The following is a 12,050-nucleotide window of genomic DNA, read 5'->3' on the forward strand; positions in this document are numbered from 1 at the left end:
AAATGGCTAGAGACAAGGCTTTAGATTCCAAAGGATTTTTTAAAATCTCCCTTACTTTATTTAATAATCTAACATTCTGTGATTCTATTTTTTTAATTAATGGATGATGGAATGTAATATCTGACCAAATCAGAACTTTGTATACTTTCATAAAACAAAAACCTAGTATGAGATAGTTTAAGAAAATAAAGGATTCTTGTATGTCAGTATATAAAAGTTTCCACTTGGAATATTTGCAAAGAAGGATTTCTTTCAGAAAACCTGCTTTATATAAACACATTTCAAATTGGAATAAGTACTAGAGAATAGCTGGCCCAAGTCTTTCTTCAATAAATGTAGTTGTGTGCCTCTTTTTATCTTCTAACATCTTAGCTGCAACAGAACTAATGTTGAATTTTATAATTGTTATCCATCATAATAGAGATTATGTACTTCTTTATTTTGCTCAACACTGACCTCTGTATTATGAAATTGGGGATTCTAGTTACTTCCTTTACTGCACTGTAGATAGGGCAATTTTAATAGTTCCTTCAGGTAACCTGGCTTCTGCAAACTTTATTTTAACTTTGGAGAAGAAGAATGTCCCAAGAATGTTCCAAGCTGCCTTCAAATTTTCCATTTGACTCACTTCCATAAGTGTGAAGATTTTTTCTCTCATATGAACTTCAAAGTTTATCTGGTAAGGAAGGGGTTCCTGGGAAAAAATAAGTTAACATAAATAACATGTATTAATCACCTCAGGACTTCTACTAACACATTTTGTCATTTGTCACCCTAGGAATGAGCCTTAGAATGTCTATTTAGTAAGGATATTACATTGTCTCTAACTTTAATAAGTTATATGACATTTGAATATTTCTTTTCTAGAGGTTCATAAACATTTTCATTTGAACTGACAATAATGCTGTGAAAAATTCCTTTTTAGGGGGATAATTCATACGTGAAAGATCGCTGGTGTGTTTTTGATGGATTTATGGTCTTTTGCCTTTGGGTGTCTTTGGTGTTACAGGTAATTAAATAATTTTAAATTATACAGTCACATTTTCAGAAATATACCCTACCCATTCTTAAACAAGATTATCTAAATAGAAGTTTAAAAGGGAACATTTTTCAATATACACAATTACATTTAATTGCATCCCATTTGGTGAGTACTACCTTTCTTTTGAAAATTATATGTGAGAAATTTATCCCACTCTTTGTCCATTATTTAATTGGTGTTTTTTTTAGCATACCATCTGTACATTATTTATAATAAGTCCTAAGATAAAGTGGCTTAGCTCTATTTTTTTTTTTGTCCAAGCTTGTGAATTCGTCAGTGTAGGATCTTTTGGAGAAAAGCTCATTCTACCAGTATAAATCTGTCACTGTTCTGCTGTTTAAAAAAATGCTACTTAGGAGCCCTGAAAAGTCAAATGACTTGTCCAGGATCTAATAACCAGAATTTGTTGCAGGAGGAACTTGACCTCAGGTCATTTCAGCTTCAAGCTTGCCAGTCTATTCTTTCCATATTATGCTGTACTTCATCCCTTCACCTCATCATACAACATCACAAATTAGATTAAATCAAATAAAACAAGAAAACTGTGTACCATTTATGGGTTATAGAGTAATAAATGATGAAGATTGGTGGGAGACAGTTCACACACATTTTAAGTCATTTTCACTGCCACAGACATAATTGGATCAGTGGAGAGAAGATTACATTGGCTTGAAGAGACTCCTTCTTCAAGAAATTTAGAGGAATATACAGTTTCAGAAAGTCAAAAGGAATGCATCATTCTGAATAATAGCAGTGGGTAATCTAGTTTATCACAATTTATTCAAGCATGATTTACACTGACTACAATTAAAGTGGTTGTCTTTCTTGCATTTAAATATATAGCAGGAGAGGCAGCCTAACAGTGAATAGGAAAACTGGTATTTCTGTTGGAAAGAATGCCCTTCTCTTCTTTACTCACTGCAACTATCTTCTCAATGAGATTAGTTTACATTTACATAATATATATAGATACACATACACACACACACATATATTAGAGAGTTATTTGCATGTAGTTTCCTTCATGAGAATGTGAGTGTCTTGAGTGTAGGGGCTTTGTTTTCCTAGTGCTTGGTACATAGTAAGATTACAAAAATGCTTGTTGACTAACTGACTAGGAAAATTTGGGTTTAAGTAGCACTTCTGATCTTTTAAGAGTATATGATGCATCAGGGCAGATCATTTAACCTCTTAGTGTCTCGTGTATAATTTGAAAAACTTTTTAAGTTGCAGAACAGCTGTCAATATTATAAAGAGTGTTTCCTTTCTGAGTTCCTAATACCAATGAAATAAAAAACAGCTAATGCCTTAGTCTCATAGTCCCAACTCTTCCTACCCCTCAAAAATAGACCTGGAATAGACAACTTCTTTTACTAGTTCATTGGAGTGCTTCACAACTTGACAGTCTTCCTTTTAAAATGATTTTCTTCTGATAGAATTATAATTTTTCCTATCTTTATTAGAATAAAAGTATTAAGTTACATTATTGAAGCACTTCTTTATCGTCTTTTCTTAGATTAAATTATACTATTAAAATATTTACTTTTAGAGTTTTCAGGTCTCTTCTTTCCACACTATTTAGATTTCCTTCTATACAGATTAAAAAAAATTAGGAGTCCTGAAATGAATCTAATTATTTTAGTAAAGATCTAAGCCCATGTTAGCAAACCTATGGTAGGTATGCATGCCAGAGGGGGCTGCTCCCCTCCCCCTCTCCACATGCACCTGAGGACATTTTTCTCCTCACCTGCCCCTCTGGTCAGTAGCTGAAAAGGAGCACTTCTTCTTCTCTGTCTGGCCTAAGGTGGGGAGCTCACATGCAGTGTGAGGGTTGAAGTTTGGGTACTTAATCTCTAAACAGTTTACCATGAATGATAAACAATTTTAAAAAGTCATTGTAAATAATACATATTTTTATCCATATTTATTTATTTATTCATATTTAAAACTGATATTCTAAAGTAATTATAGTTTTACATTGGTAGTTAGTTTTACAAATAAGTCATCATGCAAAGTGATGAAACAAAACTAAATTTTAGCATATTTAATGAAACTTTCTTAATTATTTTTAACAATTTCACTTAAAATTAAATTAAATTTAGGATGATATATTCAAATAAAATATTTTTGAAAATAACCTACCAAAGTTCCTAGTAATTGGAATTCACTCTCCCTCCTACTCCACTTTCCTAAAATGGAATGGTACTTTGGGAAACAATGATTTCCCTTCATTGTTTATCTTCCAGGGAAGACTAGTTGACTGTTTACTGAGGATCATGTGTAGACAGGTTTTCTAATTAGGTACAGATTGTATTAAATGGCATCTGAATTTCTTTGCAATGCTGAAATTCTTAGAGTCCATGGAAAGTAAGTATGATAAGTGAGAGAAAATCTGCAAAAAATCTATGCTTATATATTTACAGGTATTTGAAATTGCTGATATAGTCGATCAAATGTCACCTTGGGGAATGTTAAGAATCCCAAGGCCTCTTATTATGATCCGGGCATTCCGCATTTATTTCCGATTTGAGCTCCCAAGAACAAGGATAACAAATATTTTAAAGTAAGTTTTACAATCCATAATTTAATGATCATTTAATGAATTGTTCTTTGTACACAAGCTTATCATCTTCTATATTTTTACATTTTAATTTTTCTAGGCGTTCGGGAGAACAAATTTGGAGTGTTTCAATTTTCCTACTTTTCTTTCTACTTCTATATGGAATTTTAGGAGTTCAGATGTTTGGCACTTTTACCTATCACTGTGTAACAGTTGACACCCAACCAGGGTAAGTTTCCTTGTAAATATTGATTTAATTTAGTTTCTTTATTAGAAGAGATATTTCCAAATGAGTTAATGTTTCCTTGAAACAAAGATTTCTAATCTTGTTTAATCATTCCCCTCTCTTCCTCATCATTACTATTATAATTACTTGAAAATACCACTGTTTCTTTTTTGGAGAAAAAGTGCCTCACAAACACCCCTGGGAATAGTTCTTTATTTCCTCTTTGGAAGAGAGTGAAGCATAGAAGGAAATTAGCTTCCTGTGACTTTAAATAGGGGTAAGTAGAGAAAGCTTAATCATTGTAGTCCTCTCTAACTTGGCTGACCCAGAAGCTATACTTGAGTGCTTGGTCTAGAGGTGGAAATGAATGATCTTCTACCATACTTGATGAAAAATAATTTGTTTAGTCAAAACATGAATCACTTACCAAAAAAAGTGAATGAAAATAATATTTCATTCTGTTCACAATAACAAGACTAATCCAGACCTTTTTACATTTGGGAAGTTTATACAAATGGGCCTCAACTTATATACATTTGAACATATGTACAAATATGGTGGCTAGATGATCTACCAACAGAAAAACACTTTGGACATATCGTTAGAAAGGCCTGAACACAGATTTTACAGTGATTTTTTTTTCTAAAAGCTTTGTTATGCTTTCTTATCATTTCCACCAAATGGAAGAAATAGCATATGAGATGGAAGACAAATATAAGTAATAAAAATTAAATTATTTGATAAGAATGTGATAGGAAAATAGCTATGAATAAGTAATTACTTTTATAATTTAATAATAGAACAAAATGAATCCTATGTATATTCTAAAGTTGTCAGTTTACATTAATGTCTCTAGAAAAGAAGGGGATAGTATACAAAGATTTTAATTCAAATGCATGATTTTAAAAATACATCTTTTAAAAAAATCAGGCAAAACAAAAAATCCAGATTGATTACATCGAACAAGAAAAGTAAGTAAACCATATGTTCCTTCTAAAAATAATCTCAGAAGCCAGAAAAGTTGACAGGACTGTTTTCATTTTTCCTAAGACCATTATTGCTTTTGTGAAATGCAGTTATATTTTTATTTCAAAATGGCATTTGGGAAGGAAAATATAAAGCAAAACAAGATTACCAATTATTAAATTTCCAGGTAAACTTCTGCTGTCAAAAATATGAAATGTCTGTGACAGCACCAATGAATGAATTATCTGGAGAACCATTTGTATTAGTGAGAAAATAAAATGCTAAAACTAGACATTGAATATGTGTATAAATATCCAATGTGATAAGACATTTAATGACTAGGTATTTTTAGACTCTTTTCTCAACTAAAGTTGTTTACTCCACATGTTCAACAATTCAATCAAAGGGAGCTATAGAACCTAATTAATGTGCAAAATCATCAACAATACTTTGGAAGTTCATATATAAAACAATAAATGCCAAATCTTACCTCTGTTTCTTAAATCTGTATTATTTAAAAACAACAACAACAAATCTCTTACCTTTTCTCTTAGAATCAATACTAAATATCATTTCCAAGGCAGAAGACTGGTAATGGCTAGACAGCTGGGGTTAAGTGACTTGTCCAAGGTCACAGAGCTTGGAAATGTCTGAGGTCATATTTGAACCTAAGACTTCCTGTCTTCAACTGGGGCTCTCTGTCCACTCTATCCAGCTAACTGTCCCTCTGTTACTTTTAATGCCTATGTCAAATCATTATGGGGAAAATTTTATTGAATACTATACTTCCACAGTAATTATAGTAAGTAAATTTCAACAGGGTGTGATTCTATGTTGCTAAGTACCAAAAAGGCTAAAGACTATATGAAGTGGCAACTTCTCTGGGCCCACTGACAACCGGCTTTTTAAAGCTTTACATTTTAGATTGGCAATATGTAGAGAATTTTTACATTCATAATTGAAGGAAATACTAAATTTCAGTTAGAGCTCAGTGAAAATAAAGATGTATTTGTTTTCCCATTCAAGTTCATAGACTTCTTGAAGTCTGACCACAGACCTCTTTGGGAGCTCTAAATAACCCACCAGAAAGGATAAAGTATATTCCATGGGGTGGATTGGTCAATTCCTAATTATATTTTTAAAATATGTGTACGAATTGGTGGGACTCAAAGATTCCCTAAGGAATGGTTCTTTTTTCAAAATAACTTTTTGTTGAAATCTTTTTTATTTTATATCATCAAAGCTTCTCCCTAATATTCATCCCACAACTCTTTCCAGAGACCCATTTCAAAAGACAAATAGTTCCTTTTAAATACATAAAAATAGAAATGATAGAAAAAATTAGGAAAACTAATCTTTTCAAGAAAGGTATGAAAATATGTCTAATTTGGTTCACCAAACTCTCTCTTCTGCAAAAGAGCCAGGAGTGTACCAGTATGAACAAATTCAAACTGGCTCATGAGAGACAATTTTTTAAAACCCTTATCTTCTGACTTAGAATGAACACAACTAATAGTTCCAAGGCAGAAGATAGTAAAAAGCTAGGCGATTGGGGTCAAGTAACTTGCCCAGGGTCAAGCTAGGAAATGTCTGAGGCCAATGAGTCTAATGTTAAAATTGTAGTGAAAATCTTTAGAATATATATGTATGTACATATATATGTATGTGTGTGTGTTTCATTTATTCTCGAATCTGATGGGAAAATATTAATGTAGAATAAATTTAAAAGTGGGTCTTGCATGGTTGTTTTTTTTTCCCCCAGAGATCTAGTTTTTAAACATTTCATAACGTTAGGTAGGATTGTCTCATTATTTCTCTTCTTTGGAGCCATATTTGTCCTAGTAATTTTACAACATTCAACCTATACTTTTTTGTGTGTGTTTCTTTCTATTTACACTGTGGTAGTCAATTATTTTGTTGTTGTTATAGTCCTGATTATTCCCCTCTGCAAACTACAATTTATTTAGTCATTCTCTCATTGATAGACATCTATAACTAATTTGTTTCCAATTCTTTGCTCCCACAAAAAGTACTGCTATAAATATACTGTGTATATGGGAATGTTCTTAGCAATGATCTCTTGAGTGTATAGTACTGGAATTTCTTGGTGAAAGGGTATGAACATTTTAGGCATTTTAGTTTTGAATAATTACAAATTACGCTAAAATGGTTATACTGATTCACAGCTTCATTACCAATATGGATCAATATTTCCCAACCCCTCCAATATGAACTATTTTCTTTTGTCATCTTTGCCATTTTCAAGGTGTGAAGTTTCACCAACTCATAGTTGTTTTTTATTAGTAATGATTTGAATAATTCTTTCATTTGGCTATTAAGAGTTTGCAAATCTTTTTAGAATTATTTGTTCTTATCCTCTGACTTCTTATTTATTGAGGAATTAGCTTTTGGTCTTCTATTTTGTATCCAATCATTCTTTATTCATCTTGGATATTGTGCTTTTGTCTGAGAAATTTAAAAAAAAGAGTTTTTAAACCATTCTGTCACTTCCCATCTTATTGTACATATGCTAATTTTGTACAGAATGTTTTCAGTTTCATTTAATTACAATTTTCTATTTTATCATCTTTAATTGCCTATATCTATTCTGTATTAAAATGAGAATTAAAAATACTCATAACTTTGAAAGTTATACTAATAGTTCTCTTAGAATTTTTCTATACTGTGCGATTTATTACTTTCTATACCATGATATATAATTAGTTCACATATCTATTTAGGACACATTATAGAATATGGTATAAGTTCAGTTTCTGTCAGATTACTTTTCAGCTTTCTGAATGCTTTTTTAAAAAATCAGTTCTTTACTTAAAAATTTAATTATTTATGTTTAACTTTAATTTTATTTTTCTTAATTACATGTAAACAAAAATGTTTAACCTTACTTTCTAAAAATTTTGAGTTCCATATTCTCTCCATTTTTCTCTTCCTAAACTTCTCCTTGAGAAGACAAGCAATTTGATTTGTATGATCATACAAAACATTTCAATATTATCCATGTTGTAAATGAAAATAGAAACTAATAATTATAAAGAAAGTAGATATAAGATATGCTTAAATCTACATTCAGATTGCATCAATTCTTAATCTGGAGGCAAATAGTATTTTTCATCATAAATCATTTGGAATTGTCTTGGATCATTGTATACTGATAACGAAGTCATTTAGAGTTGCTATTACTGTATAGAATATTCTCCTTGTCCTAATTCCCTCAATTTGCATCAGTTCGTGTAAATTTAGGTTTTATTCGGATGTCATCCTGCTCATTATTTCTTATAGCTTCATAGTATTCTATCACAATCTTATTTTTTTAATAATTTTTATTTTTTAGAAAAGTTATCATGCTTACATGATTCATATTCTTACTTTCCCCTTCAACTCCCCAACCTCCTTCCCCTGCCCATAGCCGATGCGCATTTCCCCTGGTTTTTAAATGTGTCATCAATCAAAACATTTCCAAATTGTTGATAGTTGCATTGGTGTGGTAGTTTTGAGTCTACATCCCCAATCATGTCCACCTCAACCCATGTATTCAAGCAGTTTTTTTCTTCTGTGTTTCCTCTCCTGTAGTTCTTCCTCTGAATGTGGGTAGCGTTCTTTTCCATAAATCCCTCAGAATTTTCTTGGGTCATTGCATTGCTGCTAGTACAGAAGTCCATTACATTCTATTTTACTACAGTGTATTGGTCTCTGTGTACAATATTCTTCTGGCTCTGCTCCCTTCACTCTGCATCAATTCCTAGAGGTCTTTCCAGTTCACATGGAATTCCTCCAGTTTATCATTCTTTTTAGTGCAATAATATTCCATCACCGGCATATACCACTGTTTGTTCATACACTCCCCAATTGAAGGACATACCCTCATTTTCCAGTTTTTTGCCACCACAAAAATCACGGCTATAAATATTTTTGTACAAGTCTGTTTATCTATAATCTCTTTGGGGTACAGATCCAACAATGAATGGTATGGCTAGATCAAAGGGCAGGCAATCTTTTACAGCCCTTTGAACATAGTTCCAAATTGATATCCAGAATGGTTGGATCAGTTCACAACTCCACCAGCAATGCATTAATGTCCCAATTTGGCCATATCCCCTCCAACATTCATTACTCTCCCCTCCTATCATTTTAGCCAATCTTCTAGGTGTGAGGTGATACCTCAGCATTGTTTTGATTTGCATTTCTCTAACTATTAGAGATTTAGAAAACTTTCTCATGTGCTTATTGATAGTTTTGGTTTCTTTATCGGAAATTTGCCTATTCATGTCCCTTGCCCATTTATCAATTAGGGAATGGCTTGATTTTTTATAGAATTGATTTAACTCCTTGTATATTTGAGTAATTAGACCCCTGTCAGAGGTTTTCGTTATAAAGATTTTTCCCAATTTGTTGTTTCCCTTCTGATTTTGGCTACATTGTTTTTGTTTGTACAAAAGCTTTTTAATTTAGTATAATTAATCATCCCATTCACATTCTGAGTTATAATTATCAGTTGTGTGTTCCCCAACATTTTGGTATCCTCTCTTAGTTCTACCCCTTCTTCTTAGGCTATTTCCTTTTAAACCAGTGATTTGTTTTAAAACAGTAACCCTTGTCCCCTCCCTTGATTTACTATCCTTTCCATTCCCTCCCTTGTTATTCCCCTCTTTTTATTTTTAAGGCCTAATGAATTCCCTCTCCCTTCTCCTCCCCTCCCTTTTTTGACCTCCCCACTCCTCTGCTCCCCTTGGCTTATCCCTTCTGACTTTCTCAGTAGGGTTAGATAGAGTTCTATATCTCAATGGATATAGCTACTCTTCCCTCTCAGGGTTAATTCCACTGAGAATAAGGTTTAAATATTACATCTTAATGCTCTCTTCCTCTCCTTCTTATAATAGTATTCATCCCCTCCCCTTCCCATGCCCTCTTTGTGTGTAATAGAATATCCTATTTTTCTTATTCATTCAAGTTTCTCTTGGTGTCCTCTACTATTCACCCCCTCTTTCCCACCCACCCCCTTATCATCTTAGACCATTTAGTATTCCAACCTCTCCCTGTGAATAAGTCTTCTAATTACTATAATAGTGGATACTATAATAGTGAATAGAGTTCACTACAGAGAATTACACATAACATTTCTCCACATAGGAATACAAATAATTAGATCTTATTGAAGCCCTTAAAGAGGCAAATTTAAAAAATATGAGTTTTCTTTCTTTCCCCTATGTTTCTTATTTACCTTTTCACGTGTCTCTTGTTTTTTTTTTTGTGGTTGGATGTCAAACTTTTCATTTAGTCCTGGTCTTTTCTGTGCAAATATTTGGAAATCTTCTATCTTGTTGAATGCCCATACTTTCCCCTAGAAGTATAGAGTCAGTTTTGATGGGCAGTTGATCTGTGGTTGAAGACCCACTTCTCTTGCCCTTCTGAATATCATATTCCAAGCTTTGAAGTATTTTAGTGTGGAGGCTGCCATGTCCTGTGTGATCCTGATTGGTGCCCCTTGATATCTGAATTGTCTCTTTCTGGCTTCTTGTAAAATTTTTTCTTTTACTTGGAAGCTCTTGAATTTGGCTATTATATTCCTGGGGATTGTCTTTTCAGGGTTTAGTGTAGAGAGTGATCTATGGATCCTTCCAATTGTTGTAGAACTTCAGGGCAATTGTGCTGAATAATTTCCTTTAGTATGGAGTCCAAATTTCTATTAATTTCTGCTTTTTCAGGAAGACCAATGATTCTCAAATTGTCTCTTCTAGACCTGTTTTCTTGATCTTTCAATTTCTCAGTGAGATATTTCATGTTTCCTTCTACTTTATCAGTCTTTTGACTTTGCTTCATTTGTTCCTGTTGTGTTGAGAGGTCATTGGCTTCTACTTGCCCAATTCTTGTCTTTAGAGACTGGTTTTCTGATATATTCTTTTGATTTTCCTTTTTGATTTGGTCTATCCTGTTTCCAGCTGTTTGATTTTGGTTTCTAATTTGCTTATCAATTGTTTTGATTTGGGGGCATCTTTTCTAATTGCCCAGTTCTAGTCTTTAGGGTCTGGTTTTCAACTATAATCTTTTGGTTTTCCTTCTGAAGCTGGTCTGTTTGGTTCTTCAAGGCTTCCAGCTGGTCATTTCTGGTTTTCAATTTGCTTGTCAATTCATTTGATTTCTTAGCCTCACTTTTTAATTGTTAAATTCTGCCTTTTATACTGTTATTTTCTTGCCAGATCCCTTCCATCTTTCTCATAATCTCTGATTTGAACTCTTCAAGAGCTTGTAACCAGTTTTCATTTTTTTTGGAAAGGTTTGGATATGATTACTTGTTTGTTTTCCTCTGCTCTTTCCTCTGTTGTCTGGATTTTTTCTGCGTAAAAGTTGTTGAGTATTAAAGATTTCTTCTTGATCTTTCTCTTCTGGGGTTCTTGTCTCTGGCTTGCCATTGTTAGCCCAGCACCCTCTCCGCTTTATCCTCAAGACCAGGGTCTGTCTGCGCTCTTTAGGCTCCTGAGGTCTCAGGTCTAGTTGTTCTCAGGGTCAAGCCTCCTGGTGGTCCCCTTGCTTGTTCCACTGCCTAAAGCTCCTTTAACAGCCTCAGGGCACTGCTTCCCCAGGCGTGCACCCTTCTGCTCTGGGTCCCCACACAGGTCCATGCCTGAGTTCAGAATCCACGTCTGTAGCTGTGACTGCGCCTGCACTCAGGGTCTGTGTTTAAAGTCCACAAGTTCTTTAGCCTTTTGGGGTCTTAAGTCTTGCTGCTCTCAGGAACAGGCCCTGGAGCTGCCAATGACTTAATGGGTGGCCCAAGCTCACTCTAGCTCTTGTGAACTGGCTTTGGTACTGTAGGTGATGTGGAGGTGAGGGGGTTGCTCAGCTTGAGTTAGTAGAGCTGTTTCACCCCTTTATAGCATGGAAGTGCTCCGATTCCACGTACCTCCAATGCTGGGCCCTGTTGTGGGGTCCATTCAGTCCATTCATTCGCCTGGATTTGTTTTTATGTCTTCTTGAGGAGTCCTATATGCATGGGTTAGGAGAGGTCAAGCAGATGCTTTTTACTCTGCTGCCATCTTAACCTGGAAGCCTCTATCTATCACAATCTTATAACATGATTTGTTCAGCCTTTCCCCACTTAATGGGCATCCCCTCAATTTCCAATTCTTTGCTACCACAAAAAGAGGTACTATAAAGATTTGTGTCTTTATGCGCTCTCTCTCTCTCTCTCTCTCTCTCTCTCTCTCTCTCTCTCTCTCTCTCTCTCTCTCTCTCTCTCT

General features: G+C 33.9%; 1 protein-coding gene across 2 annotated transcripts in view; it reads left to right on the forward strand.

Annotated features, from left to right (window-relative positions):
• Nucleotides 1–12,050, forward strand: part of NALCN (sodium leak channel, non-selective) — a 483,341-nt gene that overhangs the window by 38,619 nt on the left and 432,672 nt on the right. For both annotated transcript variants that reach the window (XM_044667195.1, XM_044667196.1), the window contains exons 3-5: nt 926–1,009; nt 3,466–3,605; nt 3,703–3,831. In XM_044667195.1, the coding sequence (XP_044523130.1) occupies nt 926–1,009; nt 3,466–3,605; nt 3,703–3,831 (353 nt within the window). The remainder of the gene's footprint in view (nt 1–925; nt 1,010–3,465; nt 3,606–3,702; nt 3,832–12,050) is intronic.

The sequence above is a fragment of the Gracilinanus agilis genome, chromosome 3, assembly GCF_016433145.1.
Source record: "Gracilinanus agilis isolate LMUSP501 chromosome 3, AgileGrace, whole genome shotgun sequence".
Classification (NCBI taxonomy): Eukaryota; Metazoa; Chordata; class Mammalia; order Didelphimorphia; family Didelphidae; genus Gracilinanus; species Gracilinanus agilis.